This window comes from Rhinopithecus roxellana, chromosome 11, assembly GCF_007565055.1.
Source record: "Rhinopithecus roxellana isolate Shanxi Qingling chromosome 11, ASM756505v1, whole genome shotgun sequence".
Taxonomy (NCBI): domain Eukaryota; kingdom Metazoa; phylum Chordata; class Mammalia; order Primates; family Cercopithecidae; genus Rhinopithecus; species Rhinopithecus roxellana.
Genome location: NC_044559.1, coordinates 58,273,484 through 58,293,265, shown reverse-complemented (window position 1 = coordinate 58,293,265; position 19,782 = coordinate 58,273,484). Strand labels below are relative to the sequence as shown.

At 34.3% G+C, this 19,782-nt stretch overlaps 1 protein-coding gene across 1 annotated transcript in view; it reads left to right on the top strand.

Moving 5' to 3' along the window:
• The window catches only part of LOC104671823 (ankyrin repeat domain-containing protein 30A), a 134,128-nt gene that overhangs the window by 42,072 nt on the left and 72,274 nt on the right, over nucleotides 1-19,782 (top strand). Inside the window, 18 exon segments of the mRNA XM_030941288.1 lie at nucleotides 293-354; nucleotides 641-731; nucleotides 2,293-2,354; nucleotides 2,629-2,719; nucleotides 4,284-4,345; nucleotides 4,632-4,722; nucleotides 6,284-6,345; nucleotides 6,620-6,710; nucleotides 8,275-8,336; nucleotides 8,624-8,714; nucleotides 10,274-10,335; nucleotides 10,610-10,700; nucleotides 12,262-12,323; nucleotides 12,598-12,688; nucleotides 14,252-14,313; nucleotides 14,601-14,691; nucleotides 16,250-16,311; nucleotides 17,751-17,841. Of these exon segments, the coding sequence (XP_030797148.1) occupies nucleotides 293-354; nucleotides 641-731; nucleotides 2,293-2,354; nucleotides 2,629-2,719; nucleotides 4,284-4,345; nucleotides 4,632-4,722; nucleotides 6,284-6,345; nucleotides 6,620-6,710; nucleotides 8,275-8,336; nucleotides 8,624-8,714; nucleotides 10,274-10,335; nucleotides 10,610-10,700; nucleotides 12,262-12,323; nucleotides 12,598-12,688; nucleotides 14,252-14,313; nucleotides 14,601-14,691; nucleotides 16,250-16,311; nucleotides 17,751-17,841 (1,377 nt within the window).

The window sequence follows — 19,782 nt, the reverse complement described above, 5'->3', positions numbered from 1 at the left end:
AGTGTTTCACGGGAGAAGAGGGTATGACTGCTTTGTGAGGAAATAATTCATACAACGTAGTCAAATTTCTATTTTTCTGCATTCTAATAAATGATATGATGTTAATTTTCAGATGTTTTAGATTTCAATTCTAATGGATTGACTGTAGAAGTAGTGATCGTAATCGATATTTAAAAAGAGTATATGGGCTATGGAGGAAAACCACATTCGTGAATGAAAAATTTGTATTTGTTTTTAAAATTTATAGTAGAGAAATGTTCTCATCAATGTATCTGTGATTAACTTTTTATAGATCAGATGATCCCATCAGAATCCAAACAAAAGGACGAGGAAGAAAATTCTTGGGATTTAGAGGTACTATGTATTACCAATGTTTTTTTAATACTAGTATTGCATGATATGAAACATAAAATCAGAGGCTTAGGCTTTATCTTCTCACCTCTGCATATGTCACCCCCGAGTTATTTTTGATATTTTTCAGGATACACTTAATACACTTTCAGGATACCTAATCTATGTGCTAGGTAGATTATTGCATCATAGTGAAATTTTTAAAAAAAGATTTTAATTAGGAAATTTTGGTACTTTTCATTATTAGGATTTTTCCATTGAAATTGTTTACTGATATTACTTTTAACAGAGTGACCGTGAGACTGTTTCACAGAAGGATGTGTGTTTACCCAAGGCTACGCCTCAAAAAGAATTCCACACGATAAGTGGAAAATTAGAAGGTGAGAACCATTTTTTATTTAAAGAGTCATTTGACCAAATATTTCTCTAAACTGATGAGGAAGGATATCCTCTAATAACCAAAGAAAATTACCTCCTAAATGCAAAGCACGGAAAACAAGAGAAGTGAAATGGTGAAAAGTTATACGTCTTATCAGGTGTTGGTAACAGACTATATTGAGAGTGCTGGAAAGGAGCTGAATTATTAGTTTGAATTCAAGATACTCCAAGACCTGAGGAAAATGAGAAAATAAGAAAGAAGAAAGTAGTAAAAGAGGAAATGAAGACTGAGAAAGACAGAGTGTACGGAGAATACATGAAGGAACAAGAAGCATGGTTATATAATGGAGGGTGATAAAAAATGATTCTTTACGAGTAGATTGGATATGGTTAGAAATTTGGGAGGAATATAAACGAACCTTCCAGTACGGAAATTTGCCAGAGAATAACAGCAAAAGTAATCCGACTCTTCCTGTCTTTCTCACTGGTGGGAAGCCATTAGGGATGGAAGCACCTGACCATGGAGAGTTGTGTTCTATTTGCAATAAGTGAGACTAAGCATATATGCACGGCCACACATGTATATAATTTGTCAGATACACTCCGTATAGACCAGAAGTTTTCATAGAAAATCAGCTGAAAACCTTGTTGACAATTCACACTGTGATTCAGCCGACTTGGGATTCTGCATTTTTCATAAATTCTCAGGCGATGCTGATGCTGGTGGTCCTTGGACCTTGCTCTGAGTTATTTTTGGTATAAATCCATTTTCTGTCACGGGCCTGAGAGTTCAAGTCTTGTGTGGGCCTTGATTTTTATCCTATAATATGTGGGAACGTTAGGTTACTTAAGGCAATTACTGTTTCCTATACATTTCTAATGTTTCTCCAAGGTGTAACAAGCTAACTCTGAAGATATTTCTGCATTAGGGAAGAACTGCGTCATTGTGATTAAAGCAGTTCTTAACTTATATGCAATAAAAGCTTTTTAAGCTTATATTCCTAAAAGATACACACAACCAAAACACACCCAATATGCTGTCATGGCCTATTGAAGTGTAAAAGGGTTGGGCATATAGTTTACTAACATCAAAAAGTTAATATACCTAAAAAATCTTATTCGTTGATAAATCATCTTGTTTTGACGAACCGTGTAATAGGATTTGCTGTGTCAATCGAGCTAAGATATACTACAAAATAAAAATTTACAAAGAAATGAGAGATGATAGGTAATAGAAAAGTTTTCTGAATGAACAGCAAATATAGGACATACGGTGTTTCACGGGAGAAGAGGGTATGACTGCTTTGTGAGGAAATACTTCGTGCAAGTTAGTCAGCTTTCTACTTTTCTGAATTCTAGTGAATGATATGATGTTAAATTTCCGACGTTTTGGATTTCAATTCTAATGGATTGACTATAGAAGTAGTGATTGTAATCGGTACACAGAATATATGGGCTACAGAGGAAAAACCACAGATTCGTGAATGAAAGATTTGTGTATGTTTTTAAAATTTACAGTAGAGAAGTGTTCTCATGAATGTATCTGTTACTAACTTTTTATAGATCAGATGATCCCATCAGAATCCAAACAAAAGGACGGGGAAGAAAATTCTTGGGATTTGGAGGTACTATGTATTAAATCAATTTTTTTTTAATATTAGTATTGCATGATATGAAAACATAAAATCAGAGGCTTAGACTTTATCTTCTCACCTCTGCATGTGTCACCCCAATTATTTTTGGTATTTTTCAGGATACGCTTCATAGAGAATCTATGTGCTAGGTAGATTACTGCTTCATAGTGAATTTTTTTGAAGAAGATTTTAATTAGGAAATGTTGATACTCACCCTTATTAGGATTTTTCCATTGAAATTGTTTACTGATATTACTTTTAACAGGGTGTGCGTGAGACTGTTTCACAGAAGGATGTGTGTTTACCCAAGGCTACGCCTCAAAAAGAATTCCACACGATAAGTGGAAAATTAGAAGGTAAGAACAGTTTTTTATTGAAAAAGTCATTTGACCTAATATTTCTCTAAACTGATGAGGAAGGATATCCTCTAATAGCCAAAGAAAATGACCTCCTAAATGCAAAGCACAGAAAAAAAGAGAAGTGAAATGGTGATATGTTATACATCTTTTCAGCTCTAGGCAGCAGACTATATTGAGAGTTCTGAAAAGGAGGTGAGTTATTAGTTTGAATTCAAGATATTTCAAGACCTGAGGAAAATGAGAAAATAAGAAAGAAGAAAGTAGTAAAAGAGGAAATAAAGACTGAGAAAGACAGAGCGTACAGAGAGTACATGAAGGAACAAGAAGCAGGTTTATATAATGGAGGATGATAAAATAAAGTGATTCTTTACGAGAAGATCGGGTATGGTTAGAAATTGGGAAGAATATAAATTGAACTTCTCGTACAAAAGTTTAGCAGAGAATTACAGCAAAGGATTGCTGACACTTCCTGTCTTTCTCACTGGTGGGAAGCCATTAGGGATGGAAACACCTGACCATGGAGAGCTGTGTTCTATTTGCAGTAGGTGAGACTAAGCATATATGCACGGCCACACATGTATATAATTTGTCAGATACACTCCGTATAGACCAGAGGTTTTCATAGAAAATCAGCGGAAAACCTTGTTAACAATTCATACTGTGAGTCAGCCGACTTGGGATTCTGCATTTTTCATAAGTTCTCTGGCGATGCTGATGCTGGTGGTCCTTGGACCTTGCTCTGAGTTATTTTTGATGTAAATTCATTTTCTGTCTCAAGGGCCTGAGAGCTCCTCAAGTTTTCTATGGGCCTTGATTTTTATCCTATAACATGTGGGAACATTAGGTTACTTAAGGCAATTATTGTTTCCTGTACATTTCTGATGTTTCTCCAAGGTGTCACAAGCGGACTCTGAAGATATTACTGCTTTAGGGAAGAACTGTGTCTTTGTAATTAAAGCAGTTCTTAATTTATATGCAATAAAAGTATTTTTAACTTATCTTCCTAAAACATAAACACAGCCAAAACACGCCCAATAGGCTGTCATGGTGTATTGAAATGTAAAAACCTTGGACAATATAGTTTACTAACATCAAAAAGTTAATATCCCTAAAAAATCTTATTCGTTGATAAATCATATGTTTTGACGAACTGTGTAATAAAGATTGCTGAGTCAATCGAGCTAAGATATACTACACAGTAACAATTTACAAAGAAATGAGAGATGATAGGTAAAGTTTTCTGAATGGACAGCCAATAAAAGACATACAGTGTTTCACGGGAGAAGAGGGTATGACTGCTTTGTGAGGAAATAATTCATACAACGTAGTCAAATTTCTATTTTTCTGCATTCTAATAAATGATATGATGTTAATTTTCAGATGTTTTAGATTTCAATTCTAATGGATTGACTGTAGAAGTAGTGATCGTAATCGATATTTTAAAAAGAGTATATGGGCTATGGAGGAAAACCACATTCGTGAATGAAAAATTTGTATTTGTTTTTAAAATTTATAGTAGAGAAATGTTCTCATCAATGTATCTGTGATTAACTTTTTATAGATCAGATGATCCCATCAGAATCCAAACAAAAGGACGAGGAAGAAAATTCTTGGGATTTAGAGGTACTATGTATTATCAATGTTTTTTTAATACTAGTATTGCATGATATGAAACATAAAATCAGAGGCTTAGGCTTTATCTTCTCACCTCTGCATATGTCACCCCCGAGTTATTTTTGATATTTTTCAGGATACACTTAATACACTTTCAGGATACCTAATCTATGTGCTAGGTAGATTATTGCATCATAGTGAAATTTTTAAAAAAAGATTTTAATTAGGAAATTTTGGTACTTTTCATTACTAGGATTTTTCCATTGAAATTGTTTACTGATATTACTTTTAACAGAGTGACCGTGAGACTGTTTCACAGAAGGATGTGTGTTTACCCAAGGCTACGCCTCAAAAAGAATTCCACACGATAAGTGGAAAATTAGAAGGTGAGAACCATTTTTTATTTAAAGAGTCATTTGACCAAATATTTCTCTAAACTGATGAGGAAGGATATCCTCTAATAACCAAAGAAAATTACCTCCTAAATGCAAAGCACGGAAAACAAGAGAAGTGAAATGGTGAAAAGTTATACGTCTTATCAGGTGTTGGTAACAGACTATATTGAGAGTGCTGAAAAGGAGCTGAATTATTAGTTTGAATTCAAGATACTCCAAGACCTGAGGAAAATGAGAAAATAAGAAAGAAGAAAGTAGTAAAAGAGGAAATGAAGACTGAGAAAGACAGAGTGTACGAAGAATACATGAAGGAACAAGAAGCATGGTTATATAATGGAGGGTGATAAAAAATGATTCTTTACGAGTAGATTGGATATGGTTAGAAATTTGGGAGGAATATAAACGAACCTTCCAGTACGGAAATTTGCCAGAGAATAACAGCAAAAGTAATCCGACTCTTCCTGTCTTTCTCACTGGTGGGAAGCCATTAGGGATGGAAGCACCTGACCATGGAGAGTTGTGTTCTATTTGCAATAAGTGAGACTAAGCATATATGCACGGCCACACATGTATATAATTTGTCAGATACACTCCGTATAGACCAGAAGTTTTCATAGAAAATCAGCTGAAAACCTTGTTGACAATTCACACTGTGATTCAGCCGACTTGGGATTCTGCATTTTTCATAAATTCTCAGGCGATGCTGATGCTGGTGGTCCTTGGACCTTGCTCTGAGTTATTTTTGGTATAAATCCATTTTCTGTCACGGGCCTGAGAGTTCAAGTCTTGTGTGGGCCTTGATTTTTATCCTATAATATGTGGGAACGTTAGGTTACTTAAGGCAATTACTGTTTCCTATACATTTCTAATGTTTCTCCAAGGTGTAACAAGCTAACTCTGAAGATATTTCTGCATTAGGGAAGAACTGCGTCATTGTGATTAAAGCAGTTCTTAACTTATATGCAATAAAAGCTTTTTAAGCTTATATTCCTAAAAGATACACACAACCAAAACACACCCAATATGCTGTCATGGCCTATTGAAGTGTAAAAGGGTTGGGCATATAGTTTACTAACATCAAAAAGTTAATATACCTAAAAAATCTTATTCGTTGATAAATCATCTTGTTTTGACGAACCGTGTAATAGGATTTGCTGTGTCAATCGAGCTAAGATATACTACAAAATAAAAATTTACAAAGAAATGAGAGATGATAGGTAATAGAAAAGTTTTCTGAATGAACAGCAAATATAGGACATACGGTGTTTCACGGGAGAAGAGGGTATGACTGCTTTGTGAGGAAATACTTCGTGCAAGTTAGTCAGCTTTCTACTTTTCTGAATTCTAGTGAATGATATGATGTTAAATTTCCGACGTTTTGGATTTCAATTCTAATGGATTGACTATAGAAGTAGTGATTGTAATCGGTACACAGAATATATGGGCTACAGAGGAAAAACCACAGATTCGTGAATGAAAGATTTGTGTATGTTTTTAAAATTTACAGTAGAGAAGTGTTCTCATGAATGTATCTGTTACTAACTTTTTATAGATCAGATGATCCCATCAGAATCCAAACAAAAGGACGGGGAAGAAAATTCTTGGGATTTGGAGGTACTATGTATTAAATCAATTTTTTTTTAATATTAGTATTGCATGATATGAAAACATAAAATCAGAGGCTTAGACTTTATCTTCTCACCTCTGCATGTGTCACCCCAATTATTTTTGGTATTTTTCAGGATACGCTTCATAGAGAATCTATGTGCTAGGTAGATTACTGCTTCATAGTGAATTTTTTTGAAGAAGATTTTAATTAGGAAATGTTGATACTCACCCTTATTAGGATTTTTCCATTGAAATTGTTTACTGATATTACTTTTAACAGGGTGTGCGTGAGACTGTTTCACAGAAGGATGTGTGTTTACCCAAGGCTACGCCTCAAAAAGAATTCCACACGATAAGTGGAAAATTAGAAGGTAAGAACAGTTTTTTATTGAAAAAGTCATTTGACCTAATATTTCTCTAAACTGATGAGGAAGGATATCCTCTAATAGCCAAAGAAAATGACCTCCTAAATGCAAAGCACAGAAAAAAAGAGAAGTGAAATGGTGATATGTTATACATCTTTTCAGCTCTAGGCAGCAGACTATATTGAGAGTTCTGAAAAGGAGGTGAGTTATTAGTTTGAATTCAAGATATTTCAAGACCTGAGGAAAATGAGAAAATAAGAAAGAAGAAAGTAGTAAAAGAGGAAATAAAGACTGAGAAAGACAGAGCGTACAGAGAGTACATGAAGGAACAAGAAGCAGGTTTATATAATGGAGGATGATAAAATAAAGTGATTCTTTACGAGAAGATCGGGTATGGTTAGAAATTGGGAAGAATATAAATTGAACTTCTCGTACAAAAGTTTAGCAGAGAATTACAGCAAAGGATTGCTGACACTTCCTGTCTTTCTCACTGGTGGGAAGCCATTAGGGATGGAAACACCTGACCATGGAGAGCTGTGTTCTATTTGCAGTAGGTGAGACTAAGCATATATGCACGGCCACACATGTATATAATTTGTCAGATACACTCCGTATAGACCAGAGGTTTTCATAGAAAATCAGCGGAAAACCTTGTTAACAATTCACACTGTGAGTCAGCCGACTTGGGATTCTGCATTTTTCCTAAGTTCTCTGGCGATGCTGATGCTGGTGGTCCTTGGACCTTGCTCTGAGTTATTTTTGATGTAAATTCATTTTCTGTCTCAAGGGCCTGAGAGCTCCTCAAGTTTTCTATGGGCCTTGATTTTTATCCTATAACATGTGGGAACATTAGGTTACTTAAGGCAATTATTGTTTCCTGTACATTTCTGATGTTTCTCCAAGGTGTCACAAGCGGACTCTGAAGATAGTACTGCTTTAGGGAAGAACTGTGTCTTTGTAATTAAAGCAGGTCTTAATTTATATGCAATAAAAGTATTTTTAACTTATCTTCCTAAAACATAAACACAGCCAAAACACGCCCAGTAGGCTGTCATGGTGTATTGAAATGTAAAAACCTTGGACAATATAGTTTACTAACATCAAAAAGTTAATATCCCTAAAAAATCTTATTCGTTGATAAATCATATGTTTTGACGAACTGTGTAATAAAGATTGCTGAGTCAATCGAGCTAAGATATACTACACAGTAACAATTTACAAAGAAATGAGAGATGATAGGTAAAGTTTTCTGAATGGACAGCCAATAAAAGACATACAGTGTTTCACGGGAGAAGAGGGTATGACTGCTTTGTGAGGAAATAATTCATACAACGTAGTCAAATTTCTATTTTTCTGCATTCTAATAAATGATATGATGTTAATTTTCAGATGTTTTAGATTTCAATTCTAATGGATTGACTGTAGAAGTAGTGATCGTAATCGATATTTTAAAAAGAGTATATGGGCTATGGAGGAAAACCACATTCGTGAATGAAAAATTTGTATTTGTTTTTAAAATTTATAGTAGAGAAATGTTCTCATCAATGTATCTGTGATTAACTTTTTATAGATCAGATGATCCCATCAGAATCCAAACAAAAGGACGAGGAAGAAAATTCTTGGGATTTAGAGGTACTATGTATTATCAATGTTTTTTTAATACTAGTATTGCATGATATGAAAACATAAAATCAGAGGCTTAGGCTTTATCTTCTCACCTCTGCATATGTCACCCCCGAGTTATTTTTGATATTTTTCAGGATACACTTAATACACTTTCAGGATACCTAATCTATGTGCTAGGTAGATTATTGCATCATAGTGAAATTTTTAAAAAAAGATTTTAATTAGGAAATTTTGGTACTTTTCATTATTAGGATTTTTCCATTGAAATTGTTTACTGATATTACTTTTAACAGAGTGACCGTGAGACTGTTTCACAGAAGGATGTGTGTTTACCCAAGGCTACGCCTCAAAAAGAATTCCACACGATAAGTGGAAAATTAGAAGGTGAGAACCATTTTTTATTTAAAGAGTCATTTGACCAAATATTTCTCTAAACTGATGAGGAAGGATATCCTCTAATAACCAAAGAAAATTACCTCCTAAATGCAAAGCACGGAAAACAAGAGAAGTGAAATGGTGAAAAGTTATACGTCTTATCAGGTGTTGGTAACAGACTATATTGAGAGTGCTGAAAAGGAGCTGAATTATTAGTTTGAATTCAAGATACTCCAAGACCTGAGGAAAATGAGAAAATAAGAAAGAAGAAAGTAGTAAAAGAGGAAATGAAGACTGAGAAAGACAGAGTGTACGAAGAATACATGAAGGAACAAGAAGCATGGTTATATAATGGAGGGTGATAAAAAATGATTCTTTACGAGTAGATTGGATATGGTTAGAAATTTGGGAGGAATATAAACGAACCTTCCAGTACGGAAATTTGCCAGAGAATAACAGCAAAAGTAATCCGACTCTTCCTGTCTTTCTCACTGGTGGGAAGCCATTAGGGATGGAAGCACCTGACCATGGAGAGTTGTGTTCTATTTGCAATAAGTGAGACTAAGCATATATGCACGGCCACACATGTATATAATTTGTCAGATACACTCCGTATAGACCAGAAGTTTTCATAGAAAATCAGCTGAAAACCTTGTTGACAATTCACACTGTGATTCAGCCGACTTGGGATTCTGCATTTTTCATAAATTCTCAGGCGATGCTGATGCTGGTGGTCCTTGGACCTTGCTCTGAGTTATTTTTGGTATAAATCCATTTTCTGTCACGGGCCTGAGAGTTCAAGTCTTGTGTGGGCCTTGATTTTTATCCTATAATATGTGGGAACGTTAGGTTACTTAAGGCAATTACTGTTTCCTATACATTTCTAATGTTTCTCCAAGGTGTAACAAGCTAACTCTGAAGATATTTCTGCATTAGGGAAGAACTGCGTCATTGTGATTAAAGCAGTTCTTAACTTATATGCAATAAAAGCTTTTTAAGCTTATATTCCTAAAAGATACACACAACCAAAACACACCCAATATGCTGTCATGGCCTATTGAAGTGTAAAAGGGTTGGGCATATAGTTTACTAACATCAAAAAGTTAATATACCTAAAAAATCTTATTCGTTGATAAATCATCTTGTTTTGACGAACCGTGTAATAGGATTTGCTGTGTCAATCGAGCTAAGATATACTACAAAATAAAAATTTACAAAGAAATGAGAGATGATAGGTAATAGAAAAGTTTTCTGAATGAACAGCAAATATAGGACATACGGTGTTTCACGGGAGAAGAGGGTATGACTGCTTTGTGAGGAAATACTTCGTGCAAGTTAGTCAGCTTTCTACTTTTCTGAATTCTAGTGAATGATATGATGTTAAATTTCCGACGTTTTGGATTTCAATTCTAATGGATTGACTATAGAAGTAGTGATTGCAATCGGTAAACAATATATGGGCTACAGAGGAAAAACCACAGATTCGTGAATGAAAGATTTGTGTATGTTTTTAAAATTTACAGTAGAGAAGTGTTCTCATGAATGTATCTGTTACTAACTTTTTATAGATCAGATGATCCCATCAGAATCCAAACAAAAGGACGGGGAAGAAAATTCTTGGGATTTGGAGGTACTATGTATTAAATCAATTTTTTTTTAATATTAGTATTGCATGATATGAAAACATAAAATCAGAGGCTTAGACTTTATCTTCTCACCTCTGCATGTGTCACCCCAATTATTTTTGGTATTTTTCAGGATACGCTTCATAGAGAATCTATGTGCTAGGTAGATTACTGCTTCATAGTGAATTTTTTTGAAGAAGATTTTAATTAGGAAATGTTGATACTCACCCTTATTAGGATTTTTCCATTGAAATTGTTTACTGATATTACTTTTAACAGGGTGTGCGTGAGACTGTTTCACAGAAGGATGTGTGTTTACCCAAGGCTACGCCTCAAAAAGAATTCCACACGATAAGTGGAAAATTAGAAGGTGAGAACCATTTTTTATTTAAAGAGTCATTTGACCAAATATTTCTCTAAACTGATGAGGAAGGATATCCTCTAATAACCAAAGAAAATTACCTCCTAAATGCAAAGCACGGAAAACAAGAGAAGTGAAATGGTGAAAAGTTATACGTCTTATCAGGTGTTGGTAACAGACTATATTGAGAGTGCTGAAAAGGAGCTGAATTATTAGTTTGAATTCAAGATACTCCAAGACCTGAGGAAAATGAGAAAATAAGAAAGAAGAAAGTAGTAAAAGAGGAAATGAAGACTGAGAAAGACAGAGTGTACGAAGAATACATGAAGGAACAAGAAGCATGGTTATATAATGGAGGGTGATAAAAAATGATTCTTTACGAGTAGATTGGATATGGTTAGAAATTTGGGAGGAATATAAACGAACCTTCCAGTACGGAAATTTGCCAGAGAATAACAGCAAAAGTAATCCGACTCTTCCTGTCTTTCTCACTGGTGGGAAGCCATTAGGGATGGAAGCACCTGACCATGGAGAGTTGTGTTCTATTTGCAATAAGTGAGACTAAGCATATATGCACGGCCACACATGTATATAATTTGTCAGATACACTCCGTATAGACCAGAAGTTTTCATAGAAAATCAGCTGAAAACCTTGTTGACAATTCACACTGTGATTCAGCCGACTTGGGATTCTGCATTTTTCATAAATTCTCAGGCGATGCTGATGCTGGTGGTCCTTGGACCTTGCTCTGAGTTATTTTTGGTATAAATCCATTTTCTGTCACGGGCCTGAGAGTTCAAGTCTTGTGTGGGCCTTGATTTTTATCCTATAATATGTGGGAACGTTAGGTTACTTAAGGCAATTACTGTTTCCTATACATTTCTAATGTTTCTCCAAGGTGTAACAAGCTAACTCTGAAGATATTTCTGCATTAGGGAAGAACTGCGTCATTGTGATTAAAGCAGTTCTTAACTTATATGCAATAAAAGCTTTTTAAGCTTATATTCCTAAAAGATACACACAACCAAAACACACCCAATATGCTGTCATGGCCTATTGAAGTGTAAAAGGGTTGGGCATATAGTTTACTAACATCAAAAAGTTAATATACCTAAAAAATCTTATTCGTTGATAAATCATCTTGTTTTGACGAACCGTGTAATAGGATTTGCTGTGTCAATCGAGCTAAGATATACTACAAAATAAAAATTTACAAAGAAATGAGAGATGATAGGTAATAGAAAAGTTTTCTGAATGAACAGCAAATATAGGACATACGGTGTTTCACGGGAGAAGAGGGTATGACTGCTTTGTGAGGAAATACTTCGTGCAAGTTAGTCAGCTTTCTACTTTTCTGAATTCTAGTGAATGATATGATGTTAAATTTCCGACGTTTTGGATTTCAATTCTAATGGATTGACTATAGAAGTAGTGATTGTAATCGGTACACAGAATATATGGGCTACAGAGGAAAAACCACAGATTCGTGAATGAAAGATTTGTGTATGTTTTTAAAATTTACAGTAGAGAAGTGTTCTCATGAATGTATCTGTTACTAACTTTTTATAGATCAGATGATCCCATCAGAATCCAAACAAAAGGACGGGGAAGAAAATTCTTGGGATTTGGAGGTACTATGTATTAAATCAATTTTTTTTTAATATTAGTATTGCATGATATGAAAACATAAAATCAGAGGCTTAGACTTTATCTTCTCACCTCTGCATGTGTCACCCCAATTATTTTTGGTATTTTTCAGGATACGCTTCATAGAGAATCTATGTGCTAGGTAGATTACTGCTTCATAGTGAATTTTTTTGAAGAAGATTTTAATTAGGAAATGTTGATACTCACCCTTATTAGGATTTTTCCATTGAAATTGTTTACTGATATTACTTTTAACAGGGTGTGCGTGAGACTGTTTCACAGAAGGATGTGTGTTTACCCAAGGCTACGCCTCAAAAAGAATTCCACACGATAAGTGGAAAATTAGAAGGTAAGAACAGTTTTTTATTGAAAAAGTCATTTGACCTAATATTTCTCTAAACTGATGAGGAAGGATATCCTCTAATAGCCAAAGAAAATGACCTCCTAAATGCAAAGCACAGAAAAAAAGAGAAGTGAAATGGTGATATGTTATACATCTTTTCAGCTCTAGGCAGCAGACTATATTGAGAGTTCTGAAAAGGAGGTGAGTTATTAGTTTGAATTCAAGATATTTCAAGACCTGAGGAAAATGAGAAAATAAGAAAGAAGAAAGTAGTAAAAGAGGAAATAAAGACTGAGAAAGACAGAGCGTACAGAGAGTACATGAAGGAACAAGAAGCAGGTTTATATAATGGAGGATGATAAAATAAAGTGATTCTTTACGAGAAGATCGGGTATGGTTAGAAATTGGGAAGAATATAAATTGAACTTCTCGTACAAAAGTTTAGCAGAGAATTACAGCAAAGGATTGCTGACACTTCCTGTCTTTCTCACTGGTGGGAAGCCATTAGGGATGGAAACACCTGACCATGGAGAGCTGTGTTCTATTTGCAGTAGGTGAGACTAAGCATATATGCACGGCCACACATGTATATAATTTGTCAGATACACTCCGTATAGACCAGAGGTTTTCATAGAAAATCAGCGGAAAACCTTGTTAACAATTCACACTGTGAGTCAGCCGACTTGGGATTCTGCATTTTTCCTAAGTTCTCTGGCGATGCTGATGCTGGTGGTCCTTGGACCTTGCTCTGAGTTATTTTTGATGTAAATTCATTTTCTGTCTCAAGGGCCTGAGAGCTCCTCAAGTTTTCTATGGGCCTTGATTTTTATCCTATAACATGTGGGAACATTAGGTTACTTAAGGCAATTATTGTTTCCTGTACATTTCTGATGTTTCTCCAAGGTGTCACAAGCGGACTCTGAAGATATTACTGCTTTAGGGAAGAACTGTGTCTTTGTAATTAAAGCAGTTCTTAATTTATATGCAATAAAAGTATTTTTAACTTATCTTCCTAAAACATAAACACAGCCAAAACACGCCCAATAGGCTGTCATGGTGTATTGAAATGTAAAAACCTTGGACAATATAGTTTACTAACATCAAAAAGTTAATATCCCTAAAAAATCTTATTCGTTGATAAATCATATGTTTTGACGAACTGTGTAATAAAGATTGCTGAGTCAATCGAGCTAAGATATACTACACAGTAACAATTTACAAAGAAATGAGAGATGATAGGTAAAGTTTTCTGAATGGACAGCCAATAAAAGACATACAGTGTTTCACGGGAGAAGAGGGTATGACTGCTTTGTGAGGAAATAATTCATACAACGTAGTCAAATTTCTATTTTTCTGCATTCTAATAAATGATATGATGTTAATTTTCAGATGTTTTAGATTTCAATTCTAATGGATTGACTGTAGAAGTAGTGATCGTAATCGATATTTAAAAAGAGTATATGGGCTATGGAGGAAAACCACATTCGTGAATGAAAAATTTGTATTTGTTTTTAAAATTTATAGTAGAGAAATGTTCTCATCAATGTATCTGTGATTAACTTTTTATAGATCAGATGATCCCATCAGAATCCAAACAAAAGGACGAGGAAGAAAATTCTTGGGATTTAGAGGTACTATGTATTATCAATGTTTTTTTAATACTAGTATTGCATGATATGAAAACATAAAATCAGAGGCTTAGGCTTTATCTTCTCACCTCTGCATATGTCACCCCCGAGTTATTTTTGATATTTTTCAGGATACACTTAATACACTTTCAGGATACCTAATCTATGTGCTAGGTAGATTATTGCATCATAGTGAAATTTTTAAAAAAAGATTTTAATTAGGAAATTTTGGTACTTTTCATTACTAGGATTTTTCCATTGAAATTGTTTACTGATATTACTTTTAACAGAGTGACCGTGAGACTGTTTCACAGAAGGATGTGTGTTTACCCAAGGCTACGCCTCAAAAAGAATTCCACACGATAAGTGGAAAATTAGAAGGTGAGAACCATTTTTTATTTAAAGAGTCATTTGACCAAATATTTCTCTAAACTGATGAGGAAGGATATCCTCTAATAACCAAAGAAAATTACCTCCTAAATGCAAAGCACGGAAAACAAGAGAAGTGAAATGGTGAAAAGTTATACGTCTTATCAGGTGTTGGTAACAGACTATATTGAGAGTGCTGAAAAGGAGCTGAATTATTAGTTTGAATTCAAGATACTCCAAGACCTGAGGAAAATGAGAAAATAAGAAAGAAGAAAGTAGTAAAAGAGGAAATGAAGACTGAGAAAGACAGAGTGTACGAAGAATACATGAAGGAACAAGAAGCATGGTTATATAATGGAGGGTGATAAAAAATGATTCTTTACGAGTAGATTGGATATGGTTAGAAATTTGGGAGGAATATAAACGAACCTTCCAGTACGGAAATTTGCCAGAGAATAACAGCAAAAGTAATCCGACTCTTCCTGTCTTTCTCACTGGTGGGAAGCCATTAGGGATGGAAGCACCTGACCATGGAGAGTTGTGTTCTATTTGCAATAAGTGAGACTAAGCATATATGCACGGCCACACATGTATATAATTTGTCAGATACACTCCGTATAGACCAGAAGTTTTCATAGAAAATCAGCTGAAAACCTTGTTGACAATTCACACTGTGATTCAGCCGACTTGGGATTCTGCATTTTTCATAAATTCTCAGGCGATGCTGATGCTGGTGGTCCTTGGACCTTGCTCTGAGTTATTTTTGGTATAAATCCATTTTCTGTCACGGGCCTGAGAGTTCAAGTCTTGTGTGGGCCTTGATTTTTATCCTATAATATGTGGGAACGTTAGGTTACTTAAGGCAATTACTGTTTCCTATACATTTCTAATGTTTCTCCAAGGTGTAACAAGCTAACTCTGAAGATATTTCTGCATTAGGGAAGAACTGCGTCATTGTGATTAAAGCAGTTCTTAACTTATATGCAATAAAAGCTTTTTAAGCTTATATTCCTAAAAGATACACACAACCAAAACACACCCAATATGCTGTCATGGCCTATTGAAGTGTAAAAGGGTTGGGCATATAGTTTACTAACATCAAAAAGTTAATATACCTAAAAAATCTTATTCGTTGATAAATCATCTTGTTTTGACGAACCGTGTAATAGGATTTGCTGTGTCAATCGAGCTAAGATATACTACAAAATAAAAATTTACAAAGAAATGAGAGATGATAGGTAAGAGTAAACTTTTCCGAATGAACAGCAAGTATAGGACATAAAGGGTTTCACGGGAGAAGAGGGTATGACTGCTTTGTGTGGAAATAATTCATACAAGGTTGTCAATTTTCTATTTTCCTGCATTCTAATGAATGATATGTTAAATTTCCGACGTTTTAGATTTCAATACTAATGAATTGACTACAGACGTGGTGATGGTAATAGAGAAAAAGAATATAAGGGCTACAGAGGAGAAACCACAGATTCGTGAATGAAAGATTTGCATACATTTTTAAAATTTATAGTAGGGAAATGTTTTCATGAATGTATCTGTGATTAACCTTTAATAGATCAGATGGTCCCATCAGAATCCAAACAAAAGGATGAAGAAGAAAATTCTTGGGATTTAGAGGTACTATGTATTATCAGTGTTTTTTTAATATTAGTATTGCATGATATGAATACATTAAATCAGAGGCTTAGACTTTATTTTCTCACATCTGCATATGTCACCCCAAATTATTTTTGATATTTTTCAGGATATGCTTCATAGAGAATTTACGTGCTAGGTAGATTATTGCTTCATTGTGAAAATCTGCTAATGTGTAGGATTAATTTAAAAAGCCAGCGTAGTATAGTCACTTAGAAGTCACTAGCAATTCTCATGGGATCTGAAGAACATTTGTGTAAAAGCGAAGGAATTACACTGAGTCCAGCTATGGGCAAATATATGCTTCTGTGATATATTTAGATGTACAAACCTTCTAACTGGCTTCATAGAGAGACAGTTTAAACTGCAGTAGTGTAAAAGCTGGGACCTGAAAAGTTAATGGCTGGGACTTGAACGTATTGACATATCTTTATTGTTCAATATAGAGCTGAGGGAACATTTCAGGAGAAAGAAAAGTCTGAGGAATAGGAAACCTTGTGGGACTGTAATAACAAGAGTGTTGGTTGAGTATTCTTTTAAAAAATATAAATTATTTTCACACATAGAACTCCTTGAGTCCCTTTGTGACAGTCAAGCTGCAGCAGCGTGAGCGTCAAATAGTAGTGATGTATTTTAAGGTCACAACTATGGAAAGACATAGAAAGGATCTGACCTCTTACAAACAAGCAGCTGCTGCCTGGTGGTAACAGCAAAGGGTGGAAGTGAATAGACAGGTAGATTTTATCTGGTTTGTCATTAGACAAAAAAACTTTAATATTTATTTGCTTTCATTTAGACATGACATAATTTTTTTCTTACTGCATTTACATTCTATTCAAGCACTTTTTCTGTCAGCATAAATTTTGTCAAAAACATATTGCTGATTTTAAGCCGCTGTTTACCAAAATAAAGCAGCTTTTTCAACATTCTGTGCATATATTATATGTCAGACTCTAAAAGTTCTCTTCATGACATGCATCATTTTTAACACTAAACAATTCTATAATCAAGAATATTTTAAATGTTTAATGTGGTATGCGTTATGGTAAGTAGCATGTGTGTTGTATTTTGTTTGAAAAGTCATGTTTAGTTTTGATGAGGACTACAACATAAGTTAGATACTTTAAAGAGATAGTTTTTGAAATATGCCTGAGTGAATTTTTTCGGGATTGTGACGTGTTTTTTCTGGTCAGTAACCAAGTTAATGGCTACATGAATGTAAAGATAAGCTTGATATAGACAGTGTTACATGAGGTTTTCTATCAAAACATTTTGGTTCTCTATACATGTCTGCTCTTAAGTCAAATTGCTTGTAAAGTAGGAAATTGTCTTTTTAAGAAAGATTTTAATTAGGAAATTTTGATACTCACCATTATTAGGATTTTTCCATTGAAATTGTTTACTGATATTACTTTTAACAGGGTGTGTGTGAGACTGTTTCACAGAAGGATGTGTGTTTACCCAAGGCTGCGCCTCAAAAAGAATTCCACACGATAAGTGGAAAATTAGAAGGTAAGAACTATTTTTTATTGAAAAAGTCATTTGACCAAATATTTCTCTAAACTGATGAGGAAGGATATCCTCTAATAACCAAAGAAAATTACCTCCTAAATGCAAAGCACAGAAAAAAAGAGAAGTGAAATGGTGAAAAGTTATACATCTTATCAGGTATTGGTAATAGACTATATTGAGAGTGCTGAAAAGGAGCTGAATTATTAGTTTGAATTCAAGATATTCCAAGACATGAGGAAAATGAGAAAATAAGAAAGAAGAAAATAGTAAAAGAGGAAATGAAGACCGAGAAAGACACAGCATACAGAGAGTACATGAAGGAACAAGAAGCAGCTTTATATAATGAAAGATGATAAAATGAAATGATTGTTTACAAAAACATGGGGTATGGTTCGAATTTGGGAAGAATAAAAGGTGACCTTCTAGTACCAAAATTTACCAGAGAATTACAGTAAAAGTATTCTGACTTTTACTGTCTTTCTCACTGGTGGGAAGCCATTAGGGATGGAAGCACCTGACCATGGAGAGCTGTGTTCTATTTGTAATAGGTGAGAGGAAGCATATATGCACGGCCACACATGTATATAATTTGTCATATACACTCTGTATAAACCAGAAGATTTCATAGAAAATCAGCTGAAAACCTTGTTAACAATGCACACTGTGATTCAGCCAACTTGGGATTCTGCATTTTTTAACAAGTTCTCAGGCGTTGCTGATGCTGGTGGTCCTTGGACCTTGCTCTGAGTAGCAAGCGGAGACGCGAGGCGCCTTTCAGTGGGAAAAATGTGGAAGAAGAGCAATTGGACAGAAGGTCAGGACAGAAAGGGGGCAGGAGAAAGCATTATGTTGATCTTATTTTTGAGTATGTTTTCAGCCAGAGGAGAAGAAGAAAGGGGCATCGCAATAGAAATTATAGATGGAAGATATTACCACTAAACAAAGAAAAAGGAAAGAGTGGGGAAAAGAAGTTTAACAAGTGTTGAATGGGAAGAATCAAGAGCACAAGTCTAGAGATTATTTTTACTAAAGAGGAGAGATTGTGAGGCAGGAAGCAAGGGACAAGATAGAAGCCAGCTAGATTATTTTGGATTTTCTATGAAGGAAAATTGAGTGAACTCACTTCAGAAGCATTTAGAATATTTTTACTGCAGAATGTTAGAGTGTTGGTGCGCAGAAGACTACCGGGATCATGAGGGTTAGTAGAATTGGACTAAACCTCAGTGTCTCATTAATTTTCTTTATTAATATGAGGCATCAAATATATACATGTATATATTTTGTTGATATTTGCGATTTGAATAAGAGATGCTTGAATGTAAGAACCTTGGCTTGGCTTTATTTTTAAGGAAGCAAATTTTGTTGGTAAAATTGCCATTTTATAAAAATTCATTAGAGAATAACATGATACACCAAACCAGACTAATTTAAGAAACCATAAAATTCTGAATTTATGACTTGAATACTTAAGTTATTGTTATTCATGGGTATTATGCTGATTTTTACATAGAAAATGTTATTAATATTTAACAAGTCTGTTGCAAATAAATTAAAAACAAATATATCAATATTGAAAGCTTATTAAATTTGCTGTTCTTGATGAGGTTTGTACATTTTCCTCCATGAGTGGATCAAGAAATACTGAGATGGCTAAGCTAGAAATTACAAAAATGTTGGCATACTATTATACCATATGGGTATGAAAATCAATGAATATTTATATTTAGTATTATGCTCTAAGTATATATCCAAGCTGATTAATTCATAACATTTTCACTGATGAGATGTTAATTCTACATTCAGCTGAACTGTCATTCAAACTGTGTACTTTCTCAATGACAGGGCATATTAAAGAACATGATGAATGTTTGTAATGATATAAATTATTACTATTACTATTACTATTATTATTATTATTATTATTATTATTATTTTGAGACG